The 17,502-nt window shown below is 39.2% G+C and overlaps 1 protein-coding gene across 4 annotated transcripts in view; it reads right to left on the bottom strand.

Annotated features, from left to right (window-relative positions):
• ARHGEF26 (Rho guanine nucleotide exchange factor 26) overlaps positions 1-17,502 on the bottom strand; it is a 134,156-nt gene that overhangs the window by 90,053 nt on the left and 26,601 nt on the right. For all 4 annotated transcript variants that reach the window (XM_017346853.4, XM_089332167.1, XM_089332169.1 and 1 more), the window contains 2 exons: positions 12,028-12,084; positions 9,502-9,662 (listed from right to left, as the gene is read on the bottom strand). In XM_017346853.4, coding sequence (XP_017202342.3) covers positions 9,502-9,662; positions 12,028-12,084 — 218 coding nt within the window. The remainder of the gene's footprint in view (positions 1-9,501; positions 9,663-12,027; positions 12,085-17,502) is intronic.

Below are 17,502 nucleotides of genomic sequence, written 5' to 3' on the forward strand. Positions count from 1 at the left end.
TCAATGCAGGTCTACAGTAAACACTAGGTCAAACCAAGGAATTAGGATTATAATTTATCTTTTTTATGTTTGGGGCTCACCAGCCCTACTCTTCTTGTTCTTCATATAGCAACAATCCCACATTGTGAATTCTCATTACCCTACTGTGTTATGCTATTTCTCTCTGTGTTTTAGTACCCAGTGTCCAATCTCCCTCTCTCCCCATCCCTGATACCTCTCAATTTCTAGTAATCACTATTGTAAGCTTGCATTGAGTTTTTAAAACATCTGCAGAGGGAGAACATGCAGTACTTATCTTCCTTTTTCTAGTTTTCTCACTTAACATAATGACCTCCAGCTCCATTTTGCTGCAAATATCAGGATCAGGTTTTTTTCTTTTTTTAATGGCAAAATGTTATCTTTTTATTGTTGAATAAAGATTTGTTCTTTTTTTTTAAAAGATTTGTTTATTTCAAAGTCAGAGTTATACAGAGAGAGAAGGAGAGGCAGAGAGAGAGAGAGAGAGAGAGAGAGAGAGAGAAAGAGACAGAGAGGTCTTCCATCTGCTGGTTCACTCCCCAAATGGCTGCCAATGGCTACAGCTGGGCCCATCCAAAGCCAGGAGCCAGGAGCTTCTTCTGGGTCTCCCACGCGGGTACAGGGTTCCAAGCACTTGGGCCATCTTCTACTGCTTTCCCAAGGCATAGCTGAATAGGAGGAAGTAGAGCAGCTGGGACTTAAACCGGCGCCCATGTGGGATGCCAGCACTGAAGGCAGCGGCTTCACCAGCTACGCCATAGCACTGGCCCCAGAAAAGATTTGTTCTTTACCCTAGTCTTAGACCAATGCTGACAGGAGCAAATATGAAGAGGGCAAACATATAAAACTTAATAAATATAATATCTAGAGATATTTCAGAAGGTCAATCAAAATTATAGTAATAAAATCAATAAAAATAACTGCTATTTGATGGTGAGCAGCGTAGCAGGTTAAGCTACTACTTAGGATGTTCATATTCTATATCAGAGTGCCCGGGCTCAAGTCCCACCTGTACTTTCAAGCCAGCTGCCTGTCAACACACCCCTTGGCTGATGACTCAAGTCTTTGAGTTGCTGCCACCCATGTGGGAGACCCAGACGGAGTTCCTGGTTTCCTGCCTTTTCTCTGGCCCACTCCTGGCTATAGTAGACATTTGGGGAGTGAACCAGCAGATGGAGGATCTCGCTGTTGATCTTCTTGTCTGTTGCTCTGCTTTTCAAATAAATTTTTAAAATAAATAAACTTTAAAAAATCACTATTTGAATGCTTACCTAGCATGCTAAGCACCTACCCCTATGAGGTTAGGTATACTATTATTCTCATTAGATAGAGGCAGAAACTAAGTAGTTGCCTAACATATTATCAAAATGGATTTTTTTTTAAAGTTTGAGACTTAGCATGCGTGTGCTTTAATCTTCAACTTGTTACCTCCTGCAAAAGTTAATGATGATGATGTATATGTGCACATAAACGCCACTAACAAAAATTGTAAACTATTACTTAACCTATACTATGCGAACCACCATTCGACAACAAAGGACAAAGGCTACACACATGCTCGCCTTTGGGTTTCAAAAGGAGAGGCGGGCAGAAGGCTTCAGGTAACCACTGCGACTTTCTCCTAGTTTCCTGGGCAGGAGTCCCTTCCAAGCTTGGCCCTAGGTTCCTGGGTCCAGTGTCTGCCCATTTTGCCCTGCAGCAGGTCATTACCCAGTGGTTATTGATAAGGGCTGAACAGCAGGAGCTAAATTGTCCATGTCACTGGGGTATACTTGAGATGAAGTCACAGGTACTTCTTTGTTCATCTCAGGACAGAGGAAAAGGTCCAAGAATGTCATTAGAGAATGACTTCTGAATGCCACTTTCTTTCAACTGCCAGTTTTTAAAAAAACTAGTTTTAGAAACAATAAAGTTCCTCTACTAGGTTAAAGATAATGACTGTGTTTCCCAAGGTTCCCTGGTAAATTTACATTGGATGTTAAAGAAAAATTATTTACTAACAAAAGCACCAGCAATAGTCATTATTTCAGGGTAGAAAAATTAACAGCTTCTTTTTTTTTTTTTTTTAAAGATTTTATTTATTTGAGAGGTAGAATTATAGACAGTGAGAGTAAGAGGCAGAGAGAAAGGTCTTCCTTCCACTGGTTCACTCCCCAAAAGGCCACAACAGCGATAGCTGTGCGGATCCAAAGTCAGGAGCCAGGAGCTTCCTCTGGGTCTCCCATGTGGGTGCAAGGGCCCAAGCACTTGGGCCATCTTTTACTGCTTTCTCAGGCCATGGCAGAGAGCTGGATAGGAAGAGGAATAGCCGGGACTAGAACTGGCATCCAAATGGGATGAAGGCATCACAGGCGGAGGATTAATCCACTGTGCCACAACGCCAGCCCCTAACAGGTTCTACAACTTAAAGAGTCCCATATTCTCTGGACAACTCAATTTTAATGTTTTCCCTTTAAAATTTAGCTTTAATAATCAGTAAAGATGAAATGCTAATCTCAATGCCATTAAAACTTTTGAAGATTTACTATCCTTTGGTTAGTGCTTTAGAATTTAGAATTTAAATCACCAAATAGAAAACCTGTTTCACAATAGATATGAGATGCCATTATTTGTCATTTTTTGTGATATGAACTCAGTTCATGAAATAATATTAAGTGTGTATGCTTAAAACAGTACTTATGTCTCCTGATATTTTAACATGTCTGATTAAAATTAAGGAACAAAATGTTCTACGTGAACACTATTTTCCATGTTTATTATTATTATAACTTATCCTGGCACACAAAGCAGAAATTGGAGAAGTTGGGAACAAATTCAGTTCCTCAGGATTAAAAAGCAAACTGATGGATATTTTCACTTTACTCTGAAGACAAACATGGTTGTAGCTTTAAATGGCTTTAAAGAAAAATGTCAGTGTTTTAACTTTGTAATGTAAAGAGAAACAAGCACCATGCAAAGCAACTCATTTTTATAAGGTACAAATAATAGCATACTGGGGCTACTGTTGTGGCATAGTGAGTAAAGTTGAAGTCTGCAACACTGGCATCCCAAATGGCGTCAGTTTGAATGAGTCTCAGTAGCTTCACTTCCAGCTTGCTGCTAAGGCCTGGGAAAAGCAGTATAGGATGGTTCAAGTATTTGGCCCTTGCCATGTATATGGGAGACCTGGAAGAGGCTCCTGGCTCCTGGTTTCAGACTGGCCTAACCCTGGCCATTATGGCAGTCTGGAGAGTGAACCATCTGGTGAGTGGATTTAGTCAGCTCTCATCATCCCATACAAGGAGGAGAAAATATAGGATCAGAAGAGTCCAGCTACTTCCTCACAAACACCTGTGACTGGGTTAAAAAGCATTTCCAGGGCCAGACACCAGGAAGACAACAACACAGCAAACCTTCAACAGTCAGAAGTGACTTTAGACAGGTCCATGTGCGCCATTCAGCCCTTCTTTTTCTATTGACTTCTCAAATTGGCTCCTCAAATGGTTTTATGCCAAAATTATGACCTATATATATGCATTTGGGTGGGTCCATTCATACTGTGGGACTGTCCTACCACCACCACCACCCTCTTAAAAGTCACAGCTTCAATGCCTAACATCTCACTTAAACCTACAGTGACAAGAACCACCTCTATGATTCAGATCAGCAGATCCACTCAAGGTATTTCTGTTCTCCTTAACTAGATGCCTTCTCCTCATGTTCCACAGTCACCCACCTTAACTCCTCATCTCCCTCACTAAGCCTCAACCTTTTCCGGCCTGTATCCTGGCAAACAGAACCTCCATCTCCAGTAAACAAGAAAACAGCCTCTGAGGTAAACTAAACTTTTCTCTCTCCCTTTAACAAGTCATCACAAGAGTCTATGTTCCAGATATTTCTCAAGCCCTTCTTCTTTGGGCCCCCTACTAGGCTCCCACCATAGCTTACTATGTGCATTGCAATTGCCTCAAATCTTTAAGCTGTTTCACCTCCCCTCTAATGCAAACACCACACTGTTCTATCCATTGCTACCAACAGATGCCTACCTAATTGCTGAATGTTTCCACACTAGCAATAGTGAAATTCCTCAAGAGATAGTGAAACTCTTCAGAGCACACAAAGACGGTCACCATCTGCTTTCATCTCCTTTTTGTTTTTCTCTTTTCCTTTCAGTTTTGTTCTTGGTTTTAAAACTTAATAATTTTTAACATTTTTGCCACATTCACTTCATCTATAAACATTATATACAAACAATATATACTATTTTTCTGGGAAACAGGGGTGTTACTATCACAAAGTGAGGGATTCATGATAATGATCATAACCTGGGGAAAGAAGAGCATACCGTCACGTACACTGTATAATTCAGAGAACCAATGCTTTTAACTCTATTCCAAATGATAGGACAGCCACACAAGTTTTATACTTTCTATGTTTTAACTTCCACAAATAAGAGAAAATGTGATTTTTGTTTTTTCTTGGTCTGGCTTCTTTTCTTTTTCTTTTTCTTTTTTTTTCTTTTTTGACAGGCAGAGTGGACAGTGAGAGAGAGAGAGACAGAGAGAAAGGTCTTCCCCCTGCCGTTGGTTCACCCTCCAATGGCCGCCCCGGCTGGCACACTGTGGCAGGCGCACCGCGCTGATCTGATGGCAGGAGCCAGGTACTTCTCCTGGTCTCCCAGGGGGTGCAGGGCCCAAGCACTTGGGCCATCCTCCACTGCACTCCCTGGCCACAGCAGAGAGCTGGCCTGGAAGAGGGGCAACCGGGACAGAATCCGGCGTCCCAACCGGGACTAGAACCCGGTGTGCCGGCGCCGCAAGGTGGAGGATTAGCCTACTGAGCCGCGGCACCGGCCTCTGGCTTATTTTCTATAGCATAATGAACTCCAGTTTGATGCACTTGGTTACAAATGTCAGGATTTCATTAATTTTTATGGCTTAGTAATATCCAATCATCATTTGATGGGTATCTAGGTCAATTCCATATGTTAGCTATAGTGAACTGAGCTGATATAATCATGGGGTTAGAGATAAATTTTTGACATGCTGATTTCATTTCCTTTGGGTAAATTCCCAGGAGTTGGTCATATGGTAGACCTATTATCAGATTTCTGAGGAATCTCCAGACTGTCTTCCATAATGGTTGTACTAGTTTAAATTCCCACCAACAGTGTATTAGGGTACCATTTTATCCATATCCTCTTAGCATTGCTTATTCTTTGATTTTTTTGGATGACAGCCATTCTACTTGGGATGAGATGAAACCTCATTGTGGTTTTTATTTGTACTTCCTGAGGGCTAGTGATCCTGAGCATTCTGTTGGTCATTTGTATTTCTTCCAATTATGGATTTGTCAGTCATTCACTTATCTAATGTCTTTCTCTGTTTTATTTTTGGCTGATATTTCTTATTACTTGATTTTCTTTTTTTGTGTTTCCTTTTCTGACTATTAAACATTTTATTTATTGTATAAGCTGAAGCTACAGAAAAACACAAAGATAAAAATGAAAGACAACTATCCATTATGTTTTGATAAATTACTTTCCAAATAATTAAAATACAATTTAAAACCCTACACTTCTGACCTGCTATATAATCTGCATATATTATGAAAAATAGTCAATATTATGACTATTTCTCTAAAACTTTATTGGTTACACAATTGGATACTGCATAAACATCATTTAACTAAACCCATGTGAGTGTACATTTCCCCATCTTTCTAGAATTTTCTAATGTCAATCTTTCTAACCTGTTGAAGTTTTACATGTCTGCTCATCGCAAAGTTCAATCATGTGCTGCATAACTATGTTTCAGTTAATGATGGACCACATATATACTAATGGTCCCATAAAATCATAGTGGAGATGAAAAATTCCTATCACTTAGTGACAGTATAACATGATAGCTCGGGGCCAGTGCTGTGGCTCACTTGGTTAATCCTCCGCCTGTGGCACCAGCTTTCCATATGGGTGCTGGTTCTAGTCCCGGTTGTTCCTCTTCCAGTCCAGCTCTCTGCTGTGGCCCAGGAAGGCAGTGGATGATGGCCCAAGTGCTTGGGTCCCTGCACCCGCACAGGAGACCAGGAGGAAGTACCTGGCTCCTGGCTTCGGACTGGTGCAGTGTGCTGGCCGTAGCGGCCATTTGGGGGGTGAACCAACAGAAGGAAGACCTTTCTCTCTGTCTCTCTCTCACTATCTAACTCTGCCTATTAAATTTTAAAAAAAAATGATAGCTCTACATATTACATGTTTGTGGTGATTTTGGTGCAAACAAACCTACTGTACTACCAGTTGAATAAAAGTATAGTACATATAATTATGCACAACACACAATATTTGATAATGATAATAAACAGCTATATTGTTTATCTACTTATTTTACTAAACTTTTAGCCATTATTCATCTTCTACTTATAAAAAAAGTTCACTGTATAATGATGTATTTTGTTAGTCATATAGCAGCCTTATACATATCGTGTTTAATGTGTTCCTGGATTGCATTATTTTTTCTTGCGTTTAATTTAATCTCGTTTTGTTCATCATGGCACTAAGAGCAATAGGCTATGCTCCATAAACAGCATCTAGTCCAGGTGTATAGAAGACTATACCATCTACATTTGTGTAAATATGCCCTAATGTGTTCTCACAACAACACATTTCTCAGAACCTATTCCCATCATTAAGCAAAGCATAGATGGTATATTAATATGTTTGCTATTTATCCTAAGACATCAAGAGTCCTATGTTACTTAAGAACAGCTTATTTGTTTAGCTCTATATACATACTCTATTGAAAAGGCTGTAACACAATGCTTGGTATCAAATGAAAAAAATAATGACTGACTAAATGAATGCACACTTCCTTCAAGCTTTATGGAAAAGCCCTTGATTTTAATATTTTGGTATTTAATGAATTTTATATTTTGGGATTTGATGAATTCAATTATGTTCAACATGTCTACTTACACTATAATTTTGTCATCTTTTCACATAAGAAGCTTATAATAGCCTCTTTCTGGGCAAAAAAAAAAAAATAGCTAATTTTTTTTCCTCTCCTGGTTATGCAGACAACTCCCTCTGATTAGCTAAGTTGAAATCTTACATTAACATTGCTGATAAAGTCAAAGAAAGTATTTTCAGTTTTCAGCAAGCATAAGAAAACTTTCATTTCTCCACTTCTGTTGATGTAATGTTGGTACTTGCTTAAAATTTTAATTCATGTATTATAGAGAAAAAACACCATTAATTTAATATTTACTGAAGAGGCATTTCAGATGACTTGCATTTATATGGAAAAGTCTGTAAGAGATACATTACCTAAAACTATACTCAGGCAGTTATTCTTGCCTATTAGATTGACATAAACCTAAAGATTTGTTGACACACCCTGCCAGAAAGACTGTGGGGAAGCAGGCAGTCACCCATTCTCAGTGCTAATGTAAAATGGAATAACTACTTTGAAAGTGAATTTGGCAAATCTTCCAAAACTGCATGTGCATTTACCCTTTGATCTAGCAATCTGACTTCTAGGAAAGATACAATGGTTAAAACACAGAAGGACATGAAAGCAGGACTTCTTTGTAGTAGTGAGACTGAAAACAGTTTTAATGCCCCTAGATGGGGGCTGGATGGATAAACTATGAGTCAGCCCCTCAGTGGAAAAAAGAATAAGGATGCTCCCTGTAAACTGCTATGGTGGAGTCCCTAATATATATTGTTAAGTAAATATGGAAATGTTGAGAAAAGCCAACACATAGAATATGCTTTCATTTACCTAAGAGAGAGGAATACAAACATACATATGCATATGCTTACATTAAAAAACAAAGACAAACAATAACTTTTCCTTTACAATACCCAAATAAGGAGGGTAAAGGGTAGAGAACAAGGAGATATAAACTAGGTTTCCTTTTTAAAAAACCATTTAAGCCTTTTTAAAAAATCAGTTATACCCTATGGAGGTATAATTGATAAAAAAAACATTGCACATATTCAATGTATATCTGTAGATGAGTTTGGAGTACCTACATGCTATTCTGAAAATACTTGGCTTTATAGATTTGAATTCGGAATTTTTTTCTGGCTATCTACTGAAACAGCCTAAAACCACCTTGCAGTAAGCACCCCTACTACTCACACTTGGGCCTTGAATATACTACTTAACATCAAAAGACACCAGGGCTCTTAGGGGAAATGGTGCTCATTTCATGCCTGGAGCATGGATTGTAAAACACAGCCTTTCAACATCTTAAAACATCACATAGCAGGAAAATGATCAAAGATTATTAAGACCAAAGATGAGAAAATCTGAGCATCAATAAGCAAAATAACCTGAGCTTAATCACTAGGAGATGTACATTTCCTTTTATAAAAATATTCCAGCTAATAAATGAATAATGAATGATAAATTAGAGAAACACTATTTTACAATCCTTAATGAGTTAATGAATCTGGCATTGATCACCAGTCACACATTGTGTGCCACCAGGGAAATGCTACAGAAAAATGACCCAGTCTTTTCAATAAATAATGTGCAAGGAAAGAGTATAAAAATGAATGAGGAAACTTTTAATACATGAACATGTAATGCTATCCAAAACAGAAGTGAAAAATGTAGAGGGCAGAATAGTACATAAAGTATGCTACCATTTATGTAAATTAAGGAAAACACATATTTTCTTATATAACTAAGCCATTTCCAAAAAAAATACAAGAAAGAAAATATTTAGACTGTTGACTTCAGTTGGTCAGGGAACAGTATAAAATAGTACTTTTTCTATAGAATCTTTTGTATCTTTGGAATTTTAAGACATGAACCTACCACTTACACACAAAAATGTTGAATGAAACAAAATTACAATGAAGCAATAAGTACAACCATAATACTGTGGTTATATAAAAGAATGTCTTTTATATTTATGAATAAACCACTATTTCTATATACTTGGAAATATTTAACACAAATAACAATAAACAGATATGGAAAATTTTTAACAATTAAATATAATTACATATAATTTTAACGACTATAGTTGTGTATAAATTATAGATTATAAATATAACATAAATTCTGAATGTCAAAAATTTTAATAAACAATTTTATCTACTTTTCATGACAAATAGTAAAGCAAAAACCACATAAGGATAATTAAAATAAAATATTATCACATTCTAGCTAGACATTGCCTATGGAAGACCAAAGCATGAGGCCTACTCTTCCTTTGCTAAGATGGAAAAGCATCAAATCAAGATAAAAGAAAGTAGAAGTGGGAGAGAGGACTGAAGATACCTTAGACAGCTGTCTGCTGTGATAATTACAAACGTGCTATCTGTCTATAATCAACAACTTGAAACATACTTGAAAACTTATTTTAAGGAATGAAGACAAAAGCCAATTGAATAGATGAGACACTATGACCCTAAATTCCTTCTTGCTGAGATAACATATTTTTATTTGTAAGCAATGACTTGAAATGATCAAAAGCAAACTGAAGTGCACTTACTTTTTGCTGGCCTCACAGACATCTGTAATGTTGGAGAAAAGATGGTGCCTCTCAGTTTTGGTCATTGTGTCGCTCAGTTCTTTAGAATCCTTAAACATTCGTATCAAGATCTCCAAGCTAAGTAAATACGAGTGTTCCGAGGATATGACTTCAAAGATAGCCTGTAAGAAGGAAAGGGAAATGATTACTAATTATTTAAATTGAAGAACTAAATCTAGCTCGCAAAATTCTGCTTTAGGAATGACATAATATCTTAGAAAGTATAAAAATATAAGCATTATTAAAACTACATCACCAAACTGATGTAAACTTGTACAAGACACATTACCCATATCTCAAGAAATACTCATTGTCTCAGCGTAAATATGAAAAGGTGAAAGGATCTGGATGAGTCAGCATTGCATCCTGAGGTCATGCCGTTGCCTGGGGAGGGGAGGGAATCTATGGAAGGAAACTAGGGCATGTCATAAAATCTCAGTATGACATTAATTAACCTTTGGGGTCATCTCCTCCTGCCCTGCTTTCAAAGCTCACTGCTTCAGAGACGGTAAGGATTTATGATGATCACTTAGGATCCAGAGACAACTTCTCATAAATAACTTCTTTCTTTCCTTTCTCACATGTGCTCTTTCTCTCCCTGTGTTCTCATCTGACAAACCTGCAGTAAAAAACAGCACATTTTTTTGCATGTTGTAAAAACTTACCTTCAAGAGCTTCTTACCAGCTACAGGAAATCTTTTATACAAACTCACACAACTGAGTTCAGCAAGCCACCCCCTCTACCCTTCTCAGTGTTGCTAGGAGCAAAGGACCCTCTGCAGAAACTCTTGGTGTCAGGCATATGGCAGTTTTCCTGATGAGTGTTAATGACGAAATGCCAGCTCACACATGTGGACAGACACTAACACTCATCTATTCAATTGGCTTTTGTCTTCATTCCTTAAAATAAGTTTTAAGGTATGTTTCAATTCCTATGTAAGGAATTCATCTGGCCTCTTAAAATCAAATTCAGATCCTCTAGGAATGGCAACACAGGGAACAAGCCTCCTGCGGAACAGGTGGTGAGCAGCCTGAGAGCTCACAGTAACACTGCCTTTACCACTGGATCTTCAGGGCTCCTGCTCTTCAACCCTTGGCCCAGAGAGCACACAGGACCCAGACCGGGTGGAAGCAGAACAGGCATAGGCAGCGGGGGACACCAGTCACACATTGTGACTGGGCTTTGTGTTGTACATCAGGTTGGTAGTGCTGATCTCAGTGTTCCCCTCCCTTTTCAGCATCCTCAAGGTTTTAGAAACTGAGTTTTTACTTAAAGCATATCTCAGCTGTGCTCCAGGGAATTCAGCAATGGAAGTGCCTGAGGAGTACAGTGTAAGAACATCAAGAGTCTTGCTTCACCTGTCGTGTGTAAGGCTATTCAATCAATACAAATATTCAATTATTCCCAAGAAACACAGGTAAACTAAAGAAAATTCTCCCTTCTTGATTAAAAGTAAGGGATTTTAGGTCATGGATGGATATGGGGACTATAACGACTCGAAGTATTTTCAAGGGCAAAGGCTTCTGTAAGCAAACCCAAAACACTAATATTGGGACAAAAAGATACAATGAACTGTATAGATGACATGAAAATGTGAGTAAGTAGTAGTTTAATAGGCTTAATGTAGAATTGTTAAAATATGCTGCAATAGAGGCACCAGTTAAAAGCATATCATGTTAGATCTGCTAAAAATTTCTATATTCTACAGAAAGGAACAATTAAGTTACATTTGGGGCTGTCCTTACTTTTCTATACCACAAATGGAAATAAATATTTTCAGAATATAATAAATATAGACAGGATGCGAACATACAAGGCTGAGAAGAACAGAAATGCTCAAATGGGACTGGGATTTTGGAGAAGCTCTTTGATTTGTCTGCAAGGAAACAGCGCAATGAGAACTTTACAATATTATTACAATCAGCAATTTTCCTAAACTGAATTGATTTAAACATCAAGTGATAACACCATATTACTACTTGTTTCACTTTGTGTTAAATAAAATATTTATTTTGGTGTACTTTTAGATTTACAGGAAACTTGCAAAGGAGGCTCAGGGTTCGCTACATCCCTTACTCAGCTGCCCCTAAGCAAAGTCTATTATATAACCAGAGTACAGTTGTTTGCGGAAGAGTGCATACACCTGATGTAGATTTCACCAGTTTGGTCATTGCCATTGTTTTTCAGTTCCAGTTTCTAATAACGTCTCTTTTATTTATCAATATATTTCATCCAGTTTACATGCCTGGACTTGGTGTTTTTTGGTTTAAATTCAAATGAAGTTGGATATCTAACTTTTTTTCCTGGAAGCTTATGTATAACTTTAACAGTTAGCACATAATGATTTTGTTAAAAAAAAAAAAAAAGACAAAAAAAAAAAAAACAGGTTTTCAAAAGACAACACAACAGCACACAACAGGCAAAAGTGCAGATACCACATATACAATTCAGAACTCTAATGCGACCACCAAGTAGAAATATCTTACCTCTTGTCTCTTTCTCTCCTCCTGGCTTACTGTTTGATATAATCCATTTCTTTTTACCTGGAAGAAAGGAAAATACACTTGCGCTCACTGACTTGAAGAATTCTTTATTATGTAAAGCATAAGGCATAATTCTACACTCTTCAAAAACAAATGAAGAGAAATTATGCAAAATGATGATTTCAGCACATGTTAATTTTTGGTTCTCAAAACCACCAAATAAGACTTAATCCCTTTAATAAACTAGTATGCTAATAATACTAAATATAGTATGCTTTAATACTAAAGAACTGAAAAGTTTCTAAGATACAATCCAATTAGGTGAAGTTTTACTGTTTTAGTCTTAATTCTGGATACTCCTAAGACACATACCATTATTCATCCACTGCATCATAAAAGAAGAAATATGGAAATAAAGAAAATGGAACAATTGCTAGGAGTTTGTTATCTAGACCACACTATTTTCATAGAATACTCTGCTCTTTATAAAAATCCAATCATGCAAGAAATCAAAGCACCAGTCCCCACCCAAATTTCATCAGTCTTTTCAGGATGTGTAGATTTAACAAAGGAAGGTATTAACCTAACATACTTTTGAGAAACAACAGTGCCTGTAAGAGCCACAAACACAATCCTGTCCTTGGAATGATGCAGTTGATGACTGCAATCCCTATCTCCGCTGCCATTCATGTTTGTGTAATTGCTGCAGTTTCCATCATAACTCAGTTTCTAAACCGAAGAGTGGGTAGAGACTGATGAGTGAGGTCCGGGAAGGCAGCACCTGCTGTCTATTCTGGTACACCTGTTACTGAGTCTGGAACACAAATGACCTTCCTGGTTTCCAGTCAATGATTAAATCAGCAAAAGTAAAGCCTACATGAAACACAATTAAATCCTGTGCTAAACAGAAAAAGCAGCAGGCAACAAGAGTGCTTTCTCTTCATGTCAGAAATTAATAGCAACGAAATATAACAAATCTTCAAACCTTTTTAGCTATCATATATCCCCACAAAATTTAAAAACCATACTCCCTTAGAATCATATGGCGTTGACATCTAATGTTTTCATCACAAGTTCATGTCCCCAAATGCCCACGACAGCTGGGGCCAAGCCAGGCTGAAGCCCAGAGCTTGAATTTCAAGTCTCCCACATGGGTGACAGGGAACCAACAACTTGAGCCATCACCTGCTACCTCTCAGGGTGCACACGGGCAGGAAGCTGGAATAGGGAGTGGAGTCCGGAATCAAACTCTGGCACTCCAAAATAGGACGCGGAGGTCCCATTGCCAGCCCCAGGGCTCATGCTTTTAAGCATATTAGAAACCCCCTGATGTCTCGAAGAGGCACACACTTCTAGGCCCGGCTATCATCACTAAGATCCTTACTGACACCAGGTCTGTATCAAAGCTCCTGTGTGAGCCAGCGCCGCAGCTCACTAGGCTAATCCTCCGCCTTGTGGCACCGGCACACCAGGTTCTAGTCCCGGTCGGGGCGCCGGATTCTGTCCCGGTTGCCCCTCTTCCAGGCCAGCTCTCTGCTGTGGCCAGGGAGTGCAGTGGAGGATGGCCTAAGTGCTTGGGCCCTGCACCCCATGAGAAACCAGGAGAAGCACCTGGCTCCTGCCATCGGATCAGTGCGGTGCGCCAGCCGCAGCGGCCATTGGAGGTGAACCAACGGCAAAAGGAAGACCTTTCTCTCTGTCTCTCTCACTGTCCACTCTTCCACTCTGCCTGTCAAAAAAAAAAAAAAAAAAAAAAAAACCTCCTGTGTGCTGCTTGTGGTGCACCAGGATTGTGGAATGTTCTTAGCCTCACCCACCATGCTGCATGCTGAGCCTGGGTCAGCCTGTCAGCAAGAATCCACGGCAGAAATGACATTTTCACACGTGTTCCTAAGGGAGGAGACTGCCGGAAGAATGCAACCCTTCAGAGCTGCTCCCTTCAGTTAACCCTGGGCAGGAATTTCACAGGATTTCCTGTGTGACACAGAGTGCTGGTAGATGGCGATGCAGGCACCATGCCCACAGTCTCTGCAGGTGAGGTCACCAGTGTGACTTTCCACACCACTGTGTCCAAGTGGGGTCCAGGTTCAGACACCTTAGGAGGAAGAGCCTGAAGCCCCAGGGCACTGAAACCTACACAAATGACCGCTGGTTTACTGAGGGAGTACGAGTACTGGGGCCCACAGTGAGTGCACTTTTGAGAGGGAAGGGGAGGTGGTTTTGAAACAGGTAAAGTACGAATGCATACAATTATCATCTTTCACTAACAGCCCCAATAGTGAAACATTCCTTTCGTCAAATACTCACCCAGAAGAAATCAGCTGCCCCTATAAAACCTACTGTCCCAGAGATTCCGGGAAGTACTCTTGAACTGTGATAAAGCGTATTTGGAGAAACTGAGTTTTCTCGGAAGAGCTATGACCAGGCAGCTCCCTGGGGCTGGCTGCCAGGCGTCCCTTGCTCCAGGGATGCTTTCACACCCTGTACAGGACAGGCTTCAGGTCCTTCCTCCAGAGGCCACAGGAATCATTTTATCTGCCTGAGGCCTCCTTCCACCTTCAACCCCAAGCAGCACCTGGGAGCAGAGGCCTGAGGGTGAAAGTTCATGAGCACGCCAGATGATTCTAGAGATGGAGGAGCCTCGGGAGATGAGTCAAAGGGGAGGGAGGGAGATCGGAGAAGGGACCCCAGAAAGACTTGCAGAAGGTAGACAAGACAAAATCAGGGGAGAACGAGGACTTCGGAGCACAATACCGAGTTGAAATGAACAAGAAAAGAAAGAAGGGAAGAGGAAGGGAGAGAGAAAAGACAAAGAAAAAAGGAAAAAGGCGAAGAACATGCACAAAGTTCTAAATGGGAAATGTTCTGGAAATTTCTTTATTCAAAAGTAGTGATCTTATCAGTAAACTTAAGTCAAAATGTCCAGGCTTTCTTTGCATGAAAAAAATGTGTATAAAAACATATATTCATACCTATAGATTTAAAATATATACACTTTTTTCTGTTTTCAAATTTTTGCCAAAAGAATATTTTATGTATTGTCAAGTTTATCATGTCTTCTAGTGCTCTTTTCTCCCCAATTTTGAAAAAGAAAAAATAATATATGAGCTTTTAAAAATCCATGAGTACTATTTAGATACTTGAAGTGACAGATTAAACTTGTACATGGGGTGGATGTTTTGCCTGGTGGTTAAAATGCCAAGTAAGAAGCCTGAGTCAGAGGCTGGCTCTGTAGTTCAGTGGGTTAAGCCACAGCCTACAGTGCCAGCCGGCACCTCAAATGGATGCTGGTTCGAGTCCCGGCTGTTCCACTTCCAATCCAGCTCCCTGCTAGCGTACCTGAGAAAGTAGCAGAAGATGGCTTAAGGTCTGAGGGTCCCTGTACCCACGTGGGAGACCTGGAAGAAGCTTCTGGCTCTTGGCTTTGGCCTGGCCTAGTGCCAGTTGTTGTAGTCACTTGGGGAGTGAACCAGCAGATGGAAAATCTGTCTCTCCCTGTCTCTCTCTCTCTGTGTGTGTGTATGTGCACGTGTGTGTGTCTTCCTCCCTCTCTTTCTCTCTAACATTGCCTTTCAAATAAATCTTAAAAAAAAAAAAAAAAAAAAGATGCCTGTGTTCAATATCAGAGAACCTGCCTTCAATTCCCAACTCTTCTGATTCCAATTTCCTGCCAGTGGAGGCTCATAGTTCAAGTAGTTAGGTTCCTGCCACCCATGTGAGAATCTGGGTTCCCAACTCCCAGACATCCAGCCCCAAACATTTAGGGGAGTAAACCAATGGATGAGAGCTCTTTCACTATCTCTCAAACGAATAAAAAAATAAAATCAGTATTGGCTCCCTTTTATTTATTTTCTCAGGTAGAAATCTCAGTATCAACTTTCTTATTGGTATTGCTGTTGGGAGAACAGGGCTTAGATTTCCTATTCCTTCCCCTCTTGAACTGAACTTTTCCACTCATTTGCATGCTGAGTAACTAGTCTCCCAGACAAGTTTTGAACCTGTCTGGCAAGCTTCCCACAAGCTTCTTCCTTATTAAAATATACATTTCATATTAGCTCTAGCTCGGTACAAATGAGAACACATACACACGAAGACAATCAAAGCAGCTTTCCTTGAACTTTCTTATTTCTCAGTGGTTTAAATTTCTTATATAAACATGTTATCAACAAATAGAATTACAATTTAATAAAGCACTAAGAATTGAACTCAATTTGAGGTTCATGATTTTGTATCATCACAAAATTCACAAAACTGTTTAAATTTGGCCATGGCAGTCTAGACTCTAAAGAGTAGAAATCTGAACACATGCCGATATTTTCACATTCAGCATTTTAAGTGGATAAAAAGTAAGTCATATAAGATAAAACAATACATAATACTACAGTTCTGACATGTTAAAAAAATATAAACATCAGGGCAGGTATTTGGCTTAGTGCTTAAGATACCATGACACCACTTGGGATGCTCATATACCATACAGAGTGCCTGAGTCCAAGTCCTGGCTCCATTCCTGATTCCAGCTTCCTACTAATGCATACCCTGGGACGCAGCACCTGATGACTCAAGTACTTGGGTCCCTGCCACTCATATGAGAAACCAGGCTTGAATTCGTGGCTCCTGGCTTTGGCCTGGCCCAGCCCCAACTGTTGTGCACAATGAGGAATGAAGCACTGGATGAGAGATGTCTGTCTTTCTTTGTCTCTTTCCCTCTCTGCCTTTCAAATAAATAAAATAAAATTTGAAAATTAACTAATATAAATATCTATGGCATGTCAAGATAGGCATATCTAGAACTAATAATTGTTTTAAATTAATAATCATAAATTATATATTTGCTTTGCAATCAGCAATTCTTCACCCATAATCTCTGCAACTAAACTACTTTGCATTTCTAAATGAAATTTAAATTCACAATTAGCTAAATCTAATAAAAAATAATATGAGATACCTCTAAGGATATTATATTGTCTAGTTAGACCCAAAACACAGTTTATGAAATTCATGAAAGGTAAACATCCTAATGTGTAGACCCAAAACTTAGATACTCCACCTAAAACTCAGGCCAGGGATGTGCTGTGGCCCAGTGGGTTAAGATGCCACCTGCAACACCAGCATCCCATATGAGCATAGACTCAAGACCCACCTGCTCTACCTCCAATCCAGCTCCCTGGTAATGCACCTGGGAAGGCAGCCAAAGATGGCCCGAATGCTTCCGCCTCTTTCACTCTCTGTCTGTAACTCTGCCCTTCAAATGGTAAATAAATGTCTTAAAATAATAAATAAATAAAACTCAGGCCAGTTTCCTTCTTGATACCTTGTGTTTTTATGTGATAAAAACACTTATGTCCCCACAGACCCCAAAAACCCTCATATGTTGAAATCCTAACTCCAAAGGTGATAATATTAGGAAGTGGCACCCTTCTGAGTTAATGCCCCCTTTTTTTTTTAACTTTTATTTAATGAATATAAATTTCCAAA

Source organism: Oryctolagus cuniculus, chromosome 4, assembly GCF_051225735.1.
Source record: "Oryctolagus cuniculus isolate XC-2025 breed Fujian yellow rabbit chromosome 4, ASM5122573v1, whole genome shotgun sequence".
In the NCBI taxonomy this organism is placed as follows: domain Eukaryota; kingdom Metazoa; phylum Chordata; class Mammalia; order Lagomorpha; family Leporidae; genus Oryctolagus; species Oryctolagus cuniculus.